At 35.3% G+C, this 20,171-nt stretch overlaps 2 protein-coding genes across 2 annotated transcripts in view; both read left to right on the forward strand.

The window, feature by feature from the left end:
• Nucleotides 1-12,618, forward strand: part of LOC105327283 (TSC22 domain family protein 1) — a 36,638-nt gene extending 24,020 nt beyond the window's left edge. Inside the window, exons 2-3 of the mRNA XM_011427647.4 lie at nt 9,700-9,745; nt 10,989-12,618. Of these exons, the coding sequence (XP_011425949.3) occupies nt 9,700-9,745; nt 10,989-11,183 (241 nt within the window). The 3' untranslated portion in view covers nt 11,184-12,618. The remainder of the gene's footprint in view (nt 1-9,699; nt 9,746-10,988) is intronic.
• Nucleotides 12,619-16,690: 4,072 nt separating this feature from the next.
• The window catches only part of LOC117690194 (uncharacterized), a 44,993-nt gene continuing 41,512 nt past the window's right edge, over nt 16,691-20,171 (forward strand). The window contains exon 1 of the mRNA XM_066070102.1: nt 16,691-16,944. Within this exon, the coding sequence (XP_065926174.1) occupies nt 16,864-16,944 (81 nt within the window). The 5' untranslated portion in view covers nt 16,691-16,863. The remainder of the gene's footprint in view (nt 16,945-20,171) is intronic.

Consider the following 20,171-nt stretch of genomic DNA (forward strand, 5'->3'; position numbering starts at 1 on the left):
AGTTGTCTTCTTTTTGCAAAAATTGCAACCAATTATCATTATATATGCAGTGCAAGTTCATGTTGCACTGTATGTGCATGTCTTCAGATTCTAATTTTAGTTTTTTCGAGTTATTTCCCAAGTTATTTCTAACATGCTTTACATGTTATTGTTTTCTCCAATCGACAAAATATTAGCAAAGCCAAATCACTTAGCTCTGGGTGGAGAAGTATTTTTTGTGTACAAAGAACTTTCTAAAATTATCTTTTCCTGTCCATACCAAATTCAGTCTGATTTAAACCCTTGAAGTGTAAGTTTGAATGAACCACTTTGTTAGCTAGTTCAGTTTGAGATTATATCAATGTTACGTAGCATTCCAGAATAGTTGAACAGTGTTTGGACTTGAGGGTGTAGTCAAAATTCTGATTTTTTGTTGTTTTTCTATGTTGTTCTCCTTCAGTTGAAAACAAAAACAAAGTCATCATGAGTAAGTGTTTGAGAAATGTTCCATGTATTTGAGTTATTCCTGCAGTGACTGCTATTATATCATATTCATTGTAAGTAAACGTAGATAATGTGCAATCATAATCAATGCAATATTGTGACTTGTTATTCGGGATAATATTTTCCCGATCTTGGACTTTTGACACGGTTTGATATCTGGATTTTTTGGCACACAGAGTGCGTCAGCGTCGCGGACACTTTGTCAGGCCCGTGTTGATTCGTTATCTTCTGTAAACTTGTTCTATCGCCGGCTTGACATGATATTTGTCTGATTGCACTGCAATGCTATTCTAGAAATTTGACGTGAGACATATCTAGAATACTTACTGATAAAAAGAAAGTAAAAGGCATTTCTGACTGAATAATTTAGTACTAATTTTGAAATTGTCACTCACTTTACCTTATAAGGAAACAACAGATTTAATTAAGCAGACATTCTGCTCATTCATCATTTCATGATTCAACTGATTTTGAACCAAAAATATCACTAATGTGGGAATCTATTTTGATATGCATTATACTTTTTATTGCATTTTTTAGATTTAAAAAAAAAATGAATGATTTGCTAATTTTGATGTCTTTTCTGCCCACCTTAGATCAAAGAGAGTTCGGTAAGTGTTTTGTGTTGGAGTCTGTCCTGACCATGCTGGTAAAACAGTAGATTAAACGTACATCACATAATTCTACTCATTATGTCATGGTTTAATCCTTTCTTGAATCACTTCTTTTTTCACTCAATATTTTTTCTTCTTTCACTCCTGTTGTGTTGGACTTTGACACATCTATTAATTAAATCAATGTGTGAAACTGACTTAGAGAGAGAGAGAGAGAAAGAGAGAGAGAGAGAGAGAGAGAGAGAGAGAGAGAGAGAGAGAATGAAAAAAATAGAGAGAACAATGAGAACACAAAACAGTAACAGAGGAAAAAATCATTAAGAGAGAAACATAGACAAACCAAAGAAAGAAAGAAACAGCAAAATATCAGAAATAGAATTGGTGATGAAGAAAGGTAGTTTATTGACCTATAGAGTGAGAGAGAGAAAAGACATGCTCCACTGAAAGAAATATAGGATACACTGACAAATCAGAGAGACACACAGACAAACCAGAGAGAGAGAGAGAGAGAAGAGAGAGTAGGGAGAAAGGATATATTAACCTCACAGACAGTGGAAGGGAGAAGTTCCTGTTTCACAGTCAGAGACACAGAGCATTCACACTCAGTGTGTGGAAATTGGTTTTCTGTGGATGTCATTCACCTGTAATGGAGCGTAGTACTTAGATACATCTTATTCACACACACTAATCCAATACATCCATGTGCAGTAATCCCCCTTCCACTTCATGCTGTCAACTTCTTTTATATTCCTTTTGCTTTTGGGGACTTTATCTGTTGTTTATGGTAAAACACGGGGGATTGGAAAGAAGCTTATAAAGCCATTCACACAGTCGATTCTAAATATAGGTCACTGACCAGACGGCCAAATGCACAGAGGAGTTTTTTATAAAGTAAAAAATGTCTATTTACAAATACATTTAAAATTTCTTCAGCTGAATGTACATTTCATATTTTATCCAGTTTGAATAAGCAGCTTATAGATATATATTTAGAATGAGTGAAATATTTGGCAGTGTAAGGATTTAATTTGTAATGGTTTTCATGATATTTGATTGATGACTCTAGCTGCCCTGACTTGTAATATAAATTGACGGACCACATCCCAGGGATGTCTTCAGGTGTAGGGTAGATCCTCCCGGATACACAGTGCATCTATTTATAGCGCATACAGTTGTACGAGGCAGTGACTCACCAATTTCCGAGTGGTGTGGTGAGGCGACTGACTATTCTCGTGCTACGATTTCCTGAAATTTTTTAACAACGCCCCGAAGTCACACCACTGAGAAAGTCCTCTGTTATTGAGGAGTTAGAAGTATGTGGGCACAACAGTCATCACTGCAGAATTAGAATGCGACCATTGATCTGGACGCTTTATGTCACTGGGTGGATCTTCTTATTTGTTGTTCATTGTATGGAGATTGTTTTCGTCAAATTGTTTGTTTTTTCCACTTTTGAAAATCTCACACACACACATATTAATAAAAAAGGGGTGGGGGTACTGAATATTGAAATTGTTACTGCGTGCTCTGAAAGGCTGCTCTAATTAAACAGAGAGGAAATGTAAAAGACCTGATGGATCGCATAAATGTATGTTTGACACTTTATAATGAAGTGTTTCGTTAACCTGAGCGATGGGTCTTTTGATGCCAGCGGTTCTGTTTGATGTCCGATTTGCTCTGATTCAGGCAACTAATGTCGGGAACAACCACACAGTTGTATGCAAGATCAAATCATTTCAAATTCAAATCATAGGAGAAAAAAAAGAAGAAAAACAAAACCAAAAAAGAATGACACAATAGCTAGCAGCACAGGGTTTTTTTCTGATTTATCGCATGGCTCAGATATAATTCAGGTCTTGTGATATAAATAGATCCGAATTCTCCGCTGTTATTGTAGTGATTGAGAAATTGAAAACAACCTCTCATCTGCGCTGTTATTTCACTGGTTTGGATGGATCCAGTATTGATTATGCAAATGTACCTCTCCATTTCCATTGAGAAGATGTAATATGTTGATTATATCATTTTGAACAATGCATGTCTTGGTTTGTAATTCAGCTGAGAGGATTGCATATGTATTAAAGTTCTAAATCTTGACCAAATGTGCAGGGACTTGTCACAGATAATTTCAGATAAGAATATTAAACTGTACATGTAATTAATAAGCTTTCTGGGCTGCAATTTATTTTGTCGTTGAGGAATTAATTTACATACATTTACCATTTTAATTTTTTCTGTTCAGATAAAAAGTTGAATTAACATGTTGAAATGTAATGCAAAATGTCAATATTTTGCTTTGCAGTGTTTTTTGTTTATTATCTGGTGAGCAGATAGTTGTCATGAATATTCATGAGGTATGAGTCATTGATTGGTTGGTGGTCCTGTAGGCTCCACCCCTTCCATGTCTTTGAGGGTTTTGATATATATAGAACCGGAGCTCCATGTTTGTGTATCCATTGTGAACTACCTGTGCAGTTGATGAAAGCTATAGCTACTCATTTATTGGCATATGCTGCAGACATCTAACATCTACAAGACTTATATATCTGCCAACAGACACTGAATGTAAAGTGAAAGCGAAACACTTGAGAGGATTTTCCTAAAGCGAAGTACTGATTTCACAACAACGGAAAATTTTAAAAATCTATATATAGCCCTTTTCTAGAAACTGACTTAAGACTGATATAGAAAGTGATTGGAACCAGTTTATAGATCAGAGACAGTGATCAGGGTCAGTAAGGCTGTAGACAATGTGCACAGTAGGGATGTTTCTACCCGAGATGGACCACTCAATATCCCATCAAAAGGAATCCCTGTTTAAATACTTGGAACTGCATTCTCTAAAGAGCAATTACGAGGACAGTCTTCTGTTGAACTCTATTACTTACCTACAGAGCTGTTGGTAAGTACATCACCATCCTGGAGAGAGAGAGAGGAGAGAGAGAGAGTGTGTGTGTGTGTCCAACAGTCCCCACCAACCTGCCAGTCAGTTTTCATTCCCTGACCACCTGTGTTCATTCATCACAAAGCAAATCATCACCCGTTAACACCTATTCTTATACTATGATCATGATTTATGTGGATTAGGTTATAACATGGTCAGAGGTTAACCCTGAAAATACCCAGGTCTTTCTCCGTCCATCAATGATTTGAGCAGCCTGTAATTGCGGACATCTATTTTTCTTTTTTCTCTCTTTATTTTTTGGCGGGGGGGGGGGGGGGGGGTGATTTTGGGGGAGATGATTTTTTTTTGTTGCCCTAATTCTGCTGATATCAACGGTGATTGTTGTCAAATCTCTGCAAAGAATTCAGAGAAGTGGACAGGGGCAAGAGAGATTTACCCTATTTTGACGAGTGCACCCTGAAATGTCATAGAGAACCCACATCAATACATTTAATGGCGGCTTATATCCCCCAGAATAATGCTTCTCTCTGCAGTCTTCTTCGTGTAAAGTTTTCTTTGTTCTTTCTGGGTTCTGTTTCCATCTGTAATGTTAACTTGTCTGGAAAAGAAAGGTAAAGAGGCGATGCATTAACAGCCACATCAGTTCCAGCTATTGATCTCGTCTCTTTATGTCTGCCACTAGTTGTACAACTATTCCATTCAGTGGAAATTTCCCGTCTTAGAGCACAATTGATGCTTTTTCCTGAAGTTCTTGTTTAGGTTTGTGTCAGGTGACCCAGATACACCGCTATGTAGAAGGTCGTTCAGACAGATTTAAATTGCGTATCATACAAGATCGTATATCTAAGATACTAGCAATATTTTCTACCAATTCTCGGACAAAAATATTGTTCTGTTTTTGGAAAAATATTTGACCTATTTATTAGCTGATGTATACACATCATCAAGTCATGCTGAATTTCTTTATAAATATAGGGATGCATTATTTGTTCTTTACATTGTCATTCTGAATTGAAGAGAGTTTATTTACTTGACACTGAAGTGTCATTACGGATTTACTGTTCAGGTGAGTACAGTGATAAATTAGACACAAAGAACCCCATCAGGACTGTTGGTCTCTATAGCTGTACAATATTGATGTTATATTGATCATGGGCTGTTTTCTGTCAGGTATTGGGTTTATGTATGTAAATATTATAGTTTTATGCCTAGTGTCTTTGGCCTGTCTCCTAGTTGCCCAGAGTTGTATGGGCTATGGTACTGGTACATGTATTTGTTCAGTGTTATGTAGAAAGATGGGTCTATCGTGGCCCGTATGGGTCTATCGTGGCCCGGATGGGTCTATCGTGGCCCGTATGGGTCTATCGTGGCCCAGATGGGTCTATCGTTGCCCGGATGGGTCTGTCGTGGCCCAGATGGGTCTATCGTTGCCCGGATGGGTCTGTCGTGGCCCGGATGGGTCTATCATGGCCCGGATGGGTCTGTCGTGGCCCGTGACTTGAGGAAGTGGTTTATTATTGATACACAGTTTGACTTCCGCTCTCTGAGAGAGACCTCTGTGAATTATGGATGATCTTGTGCGAGGATTATCAGGAACTTAGTTCCATTGGGCGTAACTTTTTACTTGTGCAGTGTGCACCTGATGGACCCCTAGATAAGTGTGTTGTACTCTGCAAAGCAGGGAGTCGTATGAAGGTATTGCCCAAGTCTCCTTGAAATGACTTTATGAGAAGATTTTCTAGGAACTCAAGGTGTATGAAGCCTGATCGTGTTCAGACTTTAAAGAAACTCTCTGCTGTGTTTAATGGTCTACCTCCCAGCCAGAGGGAGAAAGATGGAGGCTATAATTAGATGTGTTTTATCTAGACTGGGATATTATCTGGCAAAAGTTTCATCACTTAGTTCTAAATGTAAAATAAGGCCACGACTCCCTTGCATTAAACAGGATTTGCTATGTATTTATGCTTTATTATAAGTGTTGAATTATTCCAAAACAATTTTTTGTGACGTTTGTTGGATCTAGAGAACAATAGACCTGTAAGCTCATTAAGAATGATTTTATGATTTGAATATATTTTATTCATGTTTTAATTAATACAACAAAAATAAAACACTCATTGATCAAAGGCTCAAAGCAGTTAATGTGACGCAGACTATATATAAACACTGCACTCTGATCACTCATTGTTTTCCTACCGAGAAAATAAAAAAAAATCTGTTTTTTTTTACCCAGACACTAAACAAAATCGTTTTCCTACAAAGAAATTTAAGAAATTAATAGGTGACAAAGATTGCAGCCAAGTCTTCATATCGATATCAGATAGTATTCATAGCAATAGCAGGTAAAACAGGTATGCTGCCTAATCCCTGCGATATAATCACTGTGACCTAATGCATTCAGTAATGAGTTGTAAGGCAGTTAGTCGCTGCTCTTGTGTCAATAAGTATAACAGGAGATTTAACGGAATTACCAAATGCCTGGAATTACTGATTGCTTTGTAATGGTTTAAAAACTTGAAATATGGGACAAAGTTCCCCCGAGTGCTACTCCGAAAAAATGTCAAACATTGCAGTGATGTAGGACAAATTAATACTGGATCTTAATCGTTATACTGTGCTGATGTATTGCTGGCCAGTAGTATCTATACAATACCTGTATCTGTGTATACATGGAACAAAGTGCTGTCATTATTGACAGCAGGTCAAAGTACAACTATTTAGAAAAAATTTTAGATATAGAGAAATGATTTATCAGGTCACAATAGTACTGTTTTTAATATGGAGTCAGTTTATGGTGGCTTTGGAATATTTCTTTGATGTTAAAGTTATCAGGGTTTGTTTTGTAGACCTGGGGTAGCTATTATGTAGACCAGGTAGCCGGCCTTGGATCAGTGTAAATTGGAAATTAGCTGCCTTCAAGGCCACATAGCACAAACAGTTTGACCCGGACACCTGTAAAGTCTGGCCGCCACAAACTACCTTGGTCAGCAGAAATATGCTGACCACCTCACAGCCAATCAGAACTCTTAAATAGGGTCAATGTTTGTCCACTCTCTCAGCCCAAGGATTAGTTGTTTTTTGACCTTCAGAATTTTAAACTTTTATTAGATATGTTCAATGTATTGATTTAGTGAAACCTTGGAATCATAGATGTGTTCAGAGAGAAGGGTAAATGGAGGCTAATGAAGGCCCAGGCAGGGGGATTCCTACATTAATTGTACACACTCTTGTTAGCTCTCTGAATTCTGACAGGTAGAAATGATGGATTCCCTTACCTCTGCCCTAGTCTGTTCTGAATTATGGATTATGCAGCCTACCTGTACATCAGCCTACCTGTAGATCATCTCAGTGGCCATTACCCACACACTGACCTATATTTAGACCCCAAGTCCAGCGCTGACCGGAGGTGACCAGGCTATATAGAGGATATAGATGGTGCTTGTAGGTATGAAACAGACATAAAGGGTTCTAGGCCTGTCACCTTTATGTAGGTCGTTCAGTGAACAGGAATATTAATGGGCTGTGGAGTGATGTTAATTGCCCCCTGACTAGCTTGTGCTGGGGACGGACCAGTTTAGGCTGGATTTGTGATAGCAGGAAATGATTCTCCCACCATTAATGAATGGGTAATATCCCTAGAGCCCGTGTCTGACCATCACACTGACTCAGTACTCAAGTAGGGCCTGCTCAAACAGCTCATAAAATTGTAATAGTGGAATTAACAATAGCTTTTAGAATAACAGCTGATATTGACCAAAATTTCAGCAAAATGCAAAAATGATTTGTAATTTAAAGTATGTGTATTAATAAAGACACAATAATAGTTGGGCAATTTCTGCACAACAAAAGAAACAACAAGAGCAAAATGTTTCTCTTTTGTTGATTGATTTGATAAAAGCTTTTGTGTGTACCACATGGTTGGTAACTGTTTGGCTGTACAGCAAAAATAATGTGGCTGAGAGAGAACATAATATATAGGAGAACAAAATGTAGTAATGGTTCAACGCTTGATTTAATGATAACGCCCAGAGAATGCAACACAAAAAATAATGGCTTAATGCTATAATGATTAAGTGATAAACAACTCGAAGGTCAGTGAAACTAGAACCGGAATCATCCAGAGGAGGGGGTGGGGGGTGCTGACCCAGGGCAAATACTATTGACAATGCTGGAGTAACTACTCCACACAAACACTTCACTCTGGCCTTGTCCGCAGGTGCCCTCTGACGACCTTTAAACACGTGGGGGCCCCCTGCACTCCTCTCTCTACACGTGTCAGCCTGGTCAGTTGTGTGTGAGTGGCCACTAGTAGATAATTGATGGACATTGTCTGCTGAAGTTCACATAGTCTGTATGAATGTTCACTTGCTGACATTGCAATGATGCAAAAAAGACACAATTTTTAAATACCCACATATCCTCCTTAAATGTAATGACGTTGATTTCATAAGGATTTACAGAATCTTATTGATGGAAGAGTTAATCCTTCTTTAATGAGAGCATATATATATACACGTAATGTATAAAAGCAGATATAAAGGTAGTAAACAACTTGTGGCTTTGAAAGAGGTTCAAAGCAAGGAGAAGCATTATGTAAATGCTCTATTCTTTGAACTTTTCTTTTGTGTGAATTTGCTGAGCTGTATTGTTTATTAAAGGGAATCCTGTTATAGCAAACAATTTTCACTGATCAACACAGGGGTGTACAGATCAATGTCAAGGTCGGATCTCAAAGGGCGTTCAACTCCAACAGCTGATCAGGCAGCAGGGAGGAGTTGTGTGGAGACCTTGAACAGAGACCGGTAAACAAGCCTTGCTGAGCCCCGCTATATTTATAGCCCCACTTCTGAGGACAAACCAGTCACTGCTTATCTATTACTGTAGCCGGACACTCGCTGGTCATATCTCTCTGTGTAAAGAGCGGGGATTAGGGCGAAGGTCTCTCACAGTAATTAACGGATCTGGTTTGCGCTAGTCCTGGAGCGGAAGTAGACAATGGTATATATAACCTCACCGGTCGCCCAGGAATCCGTCATTCAGCCTGTCATTCAGCGCTCGGCGAGTCTAGTTAGCTGGCTTTGGATAGCTCTGTGTTCAGACATGGATTCTCTTCTTAGTGCCCCCTTGTGCAAAGAAAAAAGCAAGCAAGAGAAAATCTTGATTTTACGGGAGATGCGCACAATCCTACAACTCTTCATGTGCTTTGAGTGTGTATTTTTTTTAATTTTGGATATTTTGTTTTAAGTTTATTTTCTTTGAGATGGGCTTAAGTTTGTCTCTGGGTTTGTTATTGAAAAGTAAAAGATTTGGGGTTACACCCAATAAGACAAAAAAACTAACCAAAAAAAATTAAAATTACTAGATTTTGTGATAACAGCAAACACAACAAAGCCTTTAGTTAGTTAGCATAGAGTGATTGCTGTTATAATATGCTAACTAGCCCAACATTTGCCTCATATGTGGCATTTCTGTACCACACTGGGGGGAAATCCCCTCCGTAAACATCTCCCGACTGTCAGCTCTGATTGAAGCGTTGACAGTTTGATGATGTTCTGGTGACATTTCTGCTACAAGGAAGTTGCATTGTATAAACCGGGTCTTATAAATACTTAGACTCAGATGAAAGTGTTACTCAGTACATTTTAAAAGTCTCAGTGAGATTGTAAGTTAATGAGTGTTATTTTTCTGTCTTTGTAGTGGTTCAAGTACCGTGGCCATCGACAACAAGATAGAACAAGCAATGGTGAGTATTACTCAGTACATACACGTTATATATACCAACTCATCTCTCATTTACTCAGTACATACACGTTATATATACCAACTCATCTCTCATTTACTCAGTACATACACGTTATATATACCAACTCATCTCTCATTTACTCAGTACATACACGTTATATATACCAACTCATCTCTCATTTACTCAGTACATACACGTTATATATACCAACTCATCTCTCATTTACTCAGTACATACACGTTATATATACCAACTCATCTCTCATTTACTCAGTACATACACGTTATATATACCAACTCATCTCTCATTTACTCAGTACATACAGTTATATATACCAACTCATCTCTCATTTACTCAGTACATACAGTTATATATACCAACTCATCTCTCATTTACTCAGTACATACAGTTATATATACCAACTCATCTCTCATTTACTCAGTACATACACGTTATATATACCAACTCATCTCTCATTTATTAATCAGTCTTTGATAGGTAAAAATAGAACAAAACAATGAACAATTTTAATTTGAATAAGACTTGTCTTAGTCCTCAAATTAAAATGAGAAAGGTTCACATATATGAAAAAAAAACCACAAACATAACTTTAAAAATATCACGGTGTTAGAGAATTGTAAACATCAGATGTGTGCAGAATGTTGTTGAAGCCCTGCAGAGATGTGAATTTTATTGCCCATTCTGCAACACTGTGACTTCCTGATGTAATTGTTGCCATGGCAATAACCAGTCATCCAGTATTTTTTATGAGTAATGTTTTGCTAGGTTTTTTTTTTTTATAGTTTTTGTTTTGTTTTATTTTTGTTGACTATGAAAGTGCCAATTACATGACGAATTGTTTAAATTTTTTATTATAACTAGATTGATATTTATGCATTCTTTGGTGCTTCAATTTTATTTTTTCTTTAGTTATTTTGTCTGTATTTTTAAGGACAGATCTTATTTATTTATATGCAGGACAATTGTTGAAACACATTGTGTGTGTAAGGGAATGGGGGGATAATATATGATTAGGCAGATCATTGACAGGGGAACTTTCTGTACTGATGTAATACCCACATGCTCCTAAAAATAAAGAGTCGATGATGATGTAAGCAATGCTAAATGAAACAAATACACTGTGAACAGTTGTATGATAAGTAATGCAAGGAGGATTAGACTTCATTACATATATAAATATAGCAATAATGCGTGGTTCATGACAATCTTTGTTTGTTTCCAGGACTTGGTAAAGAGCCATTTGATGTACGCCGTCAGAGAAGAGGTGGAGGTTCTCAAAGAACAGATCAAGGAACTCATCGAGAAGAACTCGCAACTCGAGCACGAGAACAACATCCTGAAGGCGGCCGCGAGTCCGGAGACACTGACCCTGCTGAGTCAGCCTCGCCAGCCCCCACCCCCATCCTCATCGTCATGACAACCTGTCCCCTAGGGCCCGAGATGGCCCAACCCTGCTACAAGCTTCTAGTGGCCCGGTAACCACGGAGGACACCGCAAGGGATGCATAACCCGTAGTCCTGACAACCCAATATCCAGAGAGAGGCTGCCAGTCAGATGAGATATGGAGTCTGTTGGTGGAAGCTGAGACAAGCATTGGGACTCAGTGCTCGGTGTGATGGAGGTCTGAACTTTGGGTTCGGATAGTGTTGTGGATTATTTCCGTAAAATATGTAGATATACTCATCTGATGATACCGGTACACAAAGATTGTTAATGTGTAATATATGTCATGACATTTTAAAGTGACACTAAAAAAAACATTTGGAAAAAAAAACCCATGTACATTTCCAGGTCATTATTTGCCATTCCTAATGTTTTGATGTAATTAGATGCTTGGTATTCTGATCTCCAGACAGGAGAATCTGTGTAGAGCATAAATATATAAAAGGATCAGCTTTTGTTTGGTTATTGTATGATCACAAAAATTCCTTTCTCATTAGATTTTATTGAAAAAAATGTTTTAAAAACATCAATGTCATTGAGGGCATGTTGTATTTTCTGGCATGCCAGACGGATTGGATCTGGCCACCTCAGACTTCTTTGTGCTCAGTTGGTGCTTTTAGAAAATGATTAGGTTTTATTGGGCATAAACAAGAGAATGTCTCGGCCAGCACTATAGGGGAGAATTCTTCACCATAAAAAATCCATCTGATTCATTTTATTGAAATGTGCAAATGGGATTTTATATCAATGTTTAGGAATTATTGGAGATTTCGTACATATGTCGCCAAATATGTAAATACATGTATTTAAAAGAAGTCTCTATATTCTTTGTGGAAAAGATACTATTTTTTAATAGAACTGACCTTGGTAAAGATTTGTTCACAATACGTCTATTTGTTTACTAGCCATTTCCACGTGTTTTACACTTTTCTATTCCTCTCTCCATTGATATCATACAAATGATCTTTCTATATCATTTGTAATTATTGTCTTCTAGAAGTATTATTTTTAAATTAGTGGAGCAACCAAAAATAAACAAAATGAATTGAGAAATGTGGAGTGACGAGGGCTGAGCTATTGGGTCATGGCTTTTTATGATTGATTTTATAAATCATTGTTAATGTTCCCTTCTGTTTTTATTGATGATATCATTTGTAAATCAGTGTTCCTAAATTGAAAATTAGCTTATGATGAACAGTGAGTGAGAAGGGCTCTGTTGAGAAACTCTAGAGTTTGGACAAAAAAAGTGCTGCAACGTTTCTGTGATGAGGGAAAAAAACTCTGTTCTGTCACAGACAGCGACAATTGTTTATGTGTTAAGTGTAGCATTAATTCATTCAAATGTGTTTTAAAACATGTGATAAGCTTGGAAACAAAGTAATCTATAATAAAAGTTGTATATATATAAACTGATTGTGTTGTGTTGCTTTGAAAATGTTGTATCAGAATAAATCGGGCGAGGATTCAGTTATATCGGGATGCAATATAGGTCTTTTTAAATAATAAAATCAACAACAACATTATATTTAAGCAGGCTGGGTGGTTAACAAATTAACCATCAGATTTAACTAAAATTATAGAAAGGTATGATGTCTGTAGCTATAAACTTTATTTAGTAAAGAAAAAAAATGTGTGTTTTAAGGTGGCTCACTACACCTTGAAATATTTTCTCAAATCAGCAGAAAATTACTTAATTGTGATTGATATCATAATGGATAAGAAGTATTTAAGTCAAATAGGCTAAAAAAAATGTGCAATTTTGGATGAAAAATTACATTTTCAAAAATTCAGTTCAGTAAACATGAACATTAACAAAACATTTAAATTGCGACCTTTTGACGTAGTGTCTTAAAAAGTAAAAGTGTAGGTGTAGTGAGGTACCTTAACTCTTAAATTTGGGCATGTTCCAATATTTTATATTGAAATCTTCTTCTAAAGGAGATCAATACAGTCTAAAAATGGCCATGACCTTTGAGCCCTCTAGAAGAAATGAAAATGCATTGGAAAAAAGGTTTTGCCTGTCCACTTCTCAAAAGATAATTCATAATCAGATAATTGTCTTGAAAGAGTTAACATTTTAAGTGTACATTTTACTTCTGACAGTTAGAGAAATCAAACTGAATGCATTAAAGATTTGCTTGTAAACATGTACATGTACATTTCCATGGAAAGTAAGATTTAGAAGTAGTCAGGTTTCTAGTTGGTGGAAATCGTATAATTAGGAGATAGTAGTAGGATACGTTGTGAACGGAACACAGACTGTTACATATAAAGGGAGACAACACTAATTGTGTTGTGTTGCTTTGACATTGGAACAATTCAGTTTATAGAGTACATGTACTGGTATTTTATTTGCAATACCAATTTGCATGTTTTTAACAAAGAAATTCATCTTTCAAAGAGAGGATACAAGTGATGAAGGTTAATTCGTTGATTTTCAAAAGAGAATTAAAAAAAATTTACCAAGAGTGAAAAGGTCTACATTATACTACCGATGGTTGGAGAATTTAAATGAATGCATCAAAGATTTGCTGATACAAGTATTTCTGTGGACAGATTACTTATAGAGGGGAGTTACATATAGTAGTAGATAGTATACTTTGGTGACTTGAGCATTTGAAGGGAGACAACCTGAAAACAGCAACGATTGTTACCTTCTGCCCAATTGTCATATGATAAATCAAGATTATAACTATTAGTTTTATTAATCACGTGGTTAAGTTACCGATGAATGCATACATTGATATAGGTGATAAAGAAGATGTAACAACTTTTTCATTTATTATGTTAATGAAAAGGGTATGTGTGGTTTTTTCACTTAAATAAAAAAAAACAAAAAACAAAAAACAAACAAATAGTATTATCTAAATGAATGTGTCTCGCAGAATTTTAAGAAGGTACCTATTGATAAAACAGAACGACTCTCTCTCTCTCTCTCTCTCTCTCTCTCTCTCTCTCTCTCTCTCTCTCTCTCTCTCTCTCTCTCTCTCTCACACTCACTCTCTCTCTTTCTCTCTCTCCACACCTTGCACTATTAGATTAGTCCATAAAGAATAGATTACAGGTATCAACTAAGTTTTTAAGATACTTATTAAACTATAAAACAAAACATTCAAATTCATTAGATCTATAAATGCTATCAATATTATGCAACAATAATGTATCTAAATGAGCATTGGTCCGATCTCTAGTACAAAATAAAATAAAATTTGTTCAGCCATACTAAATGAACAAATGTAGGGTAAATGTCAATGTGCAAATGAAGATCGAACTGAGAAGAAAAAAAAAACCCTACATATTTAATTCAAATCTCTTGAATGCGAAAATGGCACACACGTGGGAGAAGCGAGAAGAGCAATGGAAAGTGCAACTTTAAAACTATTAGTGATAGGAAATGAACATTCATTGTGATGCTATACAGACAGACGCCGGATAGATGAGTGCGTCAGGGTTGGGACTTGATCTGGTAAACCTCCTCCCCCCTTCATCGCACCTCTGAAAGCTGTAGTGTACAGCACCGAGACAACCATTGAATGAACGGGACCTTGGTGTATCACTTATCATCAAGATGTATTGAGGTATATCTATTTTCTAATTTATTAAAAAAAAAATCAACACATCTTGTGATTCGATTTTGCATAAATTAAAATTACTTTTCATTGAAGTGCTCGTAGTCTTAACATTATTCATTCAATTTATTACTTAATTTCTCATAAGATAAAAAATTGAAATAAGACACTACCAAAGAAAAACAACTACAAAAAACCAAAAAAAAATAAATAAATAAATAAAAAACACCCCAAAAACCAAACCTTACATATTGCAAATCAAAGAAAATGTCCCTTAATGTCCGTAAGTGTTTTATTTATGAATGACAACCAAGAATAAAACATGTGTCGTGAGGAAAAGTTGTTTTCAAATTAACTAAAATTATATATTTGAATATATTGATTTAATAACATTTAAGTAAAGCTACCAAATTCTTCTTTTAATCCGATGGCATGTCTCAATTTACTTTACGGTAGTCATGGACTCATTGACAATTAAAAATTGTTAATTAGTTAAAGACACATGCATTGCTGGACATGTTCAGGTTCATATCAAGTATACTCTTTCCCGCCTTTTGCGCATTTACTTCGGAATCTCTGTACAATTCTTGGTACAGTACTCCATGGAGGAAAAATTCCAACTGATCTTTATAATTGAAAAATGTGAAATGGTGCTTCAAAAATACGCATTTTTCGAAATTCATTTTTGCAAAGTACATTATTTTTGGAACCAGGTCAAAGTATTATGAGAGCGAGATTAAAATAAGCCTTTTGGCGTGTTTCTCAATCTCCTATGTACTGTTATTATAATATGTATGATGCTAATAACTAAATCAATATTGTTTAAACTAAAGTATGGAAAAAACCAATCAAGGTGATATGCATACGAAGTTCAACAATTTACACACAAAGGAAAACTTGTGAAATTCATTTGATCAACATAGGACATGCTTACCAGTCAACTGTTTTACCAATTTTGATCTGCTTTTCTTTGTGAATATGTATGCAGGAAATTACTTACTTTGAAAACGATATCTTTTTAATTAAAAACAATGGGCTATATCAGAAACCAAATCATTAATTTATTGAATGAATAAAAAATATCCACCTCCTTTTATTTTATTAAATTGCCATCGTTTAAAATTGAACGCTAAAACTTAATTTCATCAACGTAAACTAAACGTAATGATAACAGTAGTGTTTAGGTCATAATCAATTTAACTTGAGTGACTACACAGAAGCGTTTATAAGCTAGAAGTTTTATACACCTGTTTCTATCCCAACTTTATTATCCAGTGTCCAAAGAATCCCCCTACCAGTTTTATAATTTAAAGGTCTGGTCACCTTTATAGTTATATTTTTCACAATGGCATTCATTTACAATTAAATTTTCAACTATACGCATAATATTTAGATTTGTACATAAATATAGCTAATACATGTAACAGCAAAATATTTTTCTGGTAGATATGTGTAGGGGAAATCAGTATAAGTGTCCAGAGACTTCCCCTACCAGTTTAATAATCTAAAGGTCAGGTCACCTTTAGACAAACATAATTTGAAATATAATTACAATTTTTCATTCAATCTATTAAGAATATCAAAATTAAACATAATAGGTGAAAAGATAAATCATTGTTATTATCAAAAAAATATTTAAATAAGAAAATTTGTGCTTAAGCTAAATCGTGAAAATACACATACTAAATGACATTACACCGTGCATACTAAATGACACTACACCGTGCAAACTGGGTCACATATTTTATTCTACCCTGCCCATTTGAGAACAAGAAGTAGTTCCCCACTAGCTCCTTTCTAATTACAGTTTCATTGTTGCAGCAAATAAAAAAAAAATCGATTTATGTTACTGTACAGATTGAATAAAAGTTTGAAATACATCATCTACATAGGAAATTTACTAATTTTTGTTTGAAATGCGCAAATAAAGGGCCGGGGTAAAGAGGTTCGGAACCGAAAGTGGTTTTTCCTAAGTAATTCAGTAATTCAGTGCCGTTTGTTGATTTAGATGGCCTTACTGGTTCCAGAAAAGTCGCACTAAGGTTATGTTTTTGGAGTAAATGCGTATGTGGTAAAACGCACACCATGGCGCTTTATGGACACATAAGATTGTTGTCTGTTTTACTAGGAACATTCCTGTCCTTTTGTCTCCCTCTATATGAGTGTGTAAGTATAAACATTTTCTTTACGTAAAGTGTTCAGAAAACTCAACAAAGACTAATGATAAAGGTGCATTAGTATGTTTGGCTTGATACTTTTATGTAATAGCGTGCACATGTCCCCTGGTTATTAGTCAGCCCGCGGGCTGACTATATTAAGTTACTGTGTTTTCATCAATATTCGTTGAACAGCAATTTTCGTGGATTTCGTTATTAAGTTGATCCACGAAATGAAGTGTTCATTGAAGTGCAATATCTATTAACAGTTTGTATTGATAGGGTCATTGGCCACGAATTTACGTGTCCTTGAAACTGTACGTGATTTTCATTTTATCCACGAAGCTGGGAGTCGTCTGCAGCCACTGTCCGGAGTCCGCGTATTTCTTCCCAACTCTCTTAGTGAGATTGAAAAGTAAATATATTGGAAGTAGTTTGCCACCAGACCATGAAAATAAGCTAGAGAGCTGTGTCTACAAAATTACAACTTTAAGTAATAAGAAGGTCTGCATTCATACATTGCATGTACACCGCTACACGCTTACCTCACCTACATGTATAGCCATAAAAATAAGGCTGCAAACTAGATGTGCACCCGCATGTAGTTGTTGTTCTGAAAACTATTTATCTAGTATTTGAATAGATTGTGTAGTCACGTTTACCCTAAAATTTAAATGCCGCTGGCTGACTTTATTAGTTTCTTAAAAAGCTAACATTGTAGTCCATAATCCTGCGTCGTTGCAGGTGATAAAATTAAAACACGCAGCAGCACATACATTGTACAGTTGAATGGTTTCCGACTTTTTCACCCCTGCGAATGTTATTGTCATTCAAATTTTAGAACACGTGGTTTTATTTGACCCTTTCAGTTTCGCAGTAAAAATCGTGCCTCGTGTTTATTTTATAGAATCTAGGTACTTATTGTCAAATATAAATTCTAGAAGTATATTGATTTTACACTTTATTTTCATTAATTGGTGGATAAAATGTGTTCTAGAAATAAATGTGACAATACAAAAAATAGTTTTTTTTTCTGCTGTTGCAACAATTAACATGCGTAGTAGAGATCCCCCCTAGGAATTAATTTTCGATCCGCGCCTGACCTAGTAATAACATCAATAGTGAAAGAGACTATAGTATTTTATGCAGAATGTTCCTTGAAAATGGCTCAATATACTAAGTTTTTATGCAAAACATTCACCTATTATTTTTTTAAAAACATAGTATTGCACACCACAAGCATCAAACATGGCTATGATTTTATTTTGCAACCCAATGTTTATATTTTCAACCACTCTACACGTGGTTTATGGAAACATACGTCACAGTGAACAACCACATATTATATATATACAAGTTTATTTGAACAAATAAAACATAATAACAATGGTTGCCTAGCTCCCCACTGTCATTCATTCCCCTCGCACACACCTCTAATACAGCTTAACCAATGAACAAAAGCGATACGTCATCACTTGTTGTGCATATGACGTATCGCTGATAAATTTACACATGAGGTTGCTCACGTGACTCCTATTGAACACGAACGGTAACTCTGTTCTGAATATCATCGCTAAATTTAAATAACCGCTATAGATGGTGAAATAAGACATACATCTTAAAATATTTTGATGTTTTTACATAAATCAAAGTAGGATATAATATGAAAATTGACCAGTACTTACGTATTTTGAGAATATTATCAGAACACTTATACTTCCGCTCGAAATTTCACAGGAACTGAACAAATCTCGGTGAAGTCTCATGAACTTTCATTCGAGCACAATTGGATTTATTACATACTTAGCAACGATAAAGAAAACATTCCGAACACATTCGCAGGGGTGTATTTGGAATCTAATTTACGATTACTCTCGAGACAAAGCCCAGGGAAATAGTTGTTGTCTCGTGGGACATACCTTGCTATTGTTCGAATAATCAAGTAAATATTTTTCATTTTAATTGACGAAATATAACATTTTGTGAACTTCGGATGATGTGAATTATGGCCAAATTGACAAAAATAGATTTTGTAATTTTAGTAATTTTAAACTCACAAGATAAAACAATCATAAAGAATATATTATTATATGTGATGGGTTTATGGTGGCATATTTCTGCCATCATGCAATTTTCCAATCTTTATGTCGTCGATATACTATATAAGTAATGTCGACTTGTTACTTATCAACGTGTCAAACAAATTTAAATAAAAAAGTGTACATGCATAATTTCTGCCATCTTACCAGTATCATATTTTTCTGATATAAAGATTTGACAAATCAACATCAACAATCAAAAAATCGATTTATCAGATGATTTTGTATTTTTGTTGAAATCATATATGCCGACAAGTCAGATGAAATAATACTGAAAAAATATGAGTCGTTAATTAACTTGTCAGATCTTAATGTTATCTTGTCAGATAATTGTGTCAACTTGTCATATTTTTGTTAACTTGTCTCTTATTCACGTGATTTTACAATTCGTTATGCTTGCCAATAACACCACAAGAAAAGCAATGTCTTTTTAATCACTTAAAACTGCACAGCTTCAGATTTAAATTCAAGATTTAAAAATCTGAAGCAAAAAAATAAATAATGGAAAGGTGGTCATTGTTGTCAACTCTACAACAAATTGTGAAAAAAAGGTCAAAGCTTGCTTATTTAAGTTGTAAATTTGTCTAAATATAGAGTGCCCTATTCTTTTATTAAATTGGTCTCAGTTGGGATGAGATATATTTTCCCGTCTTTTGAGGTACATTGAAGTTATATTTTCATTGAAAAATATATGTTTATTTTTTATTCTATACAATTAATTGTTTGGACTTCTACCCTATTTCCAGCAAAAATGTAATTTAAATTAGAACTGAAAAAATAAACTTGGGTCTAGTAAAGAGATGTCTGTCACATTAAACATTCAACACACAACAAAAAGGTTGTTTTGAATTGACATTTTTAAAAATAAAAATATAACGTCGATGTGCCTCCATAGACAAAGGAGTTCTAAGTATAGACTGGATTATTTTTGTTCTAAAATTAAAGTAGATCTGGTGCCGACAAATAAAATAGGGCACAAAATTTTGTGACTAAGTTTTGTGCAATATTCTTTATCCTTTATCTCAACAAATCGTTGTAGAGAGGACACAAAGTAAGCTCTTTCATACTTTTTCAGAATTTCAAATCTTCAAAATAAGTATGCACCTTGGCATTTCTACGCTGTTCTATGTGATTAAAA

This window comes from Magallana gigas, chromosome 8, assembly GCF_963853765.1.
Source record: "Magallana gigas chromosome 8, xbMagGiga1.1, whole genome shotgun sequence".
NCBI classification, from domain to species: Eukaryota; Metazoa; Mollusca; class Bivalvia; order Ostreida; family Ostreidae; genus Magallana; species Magallana gigas.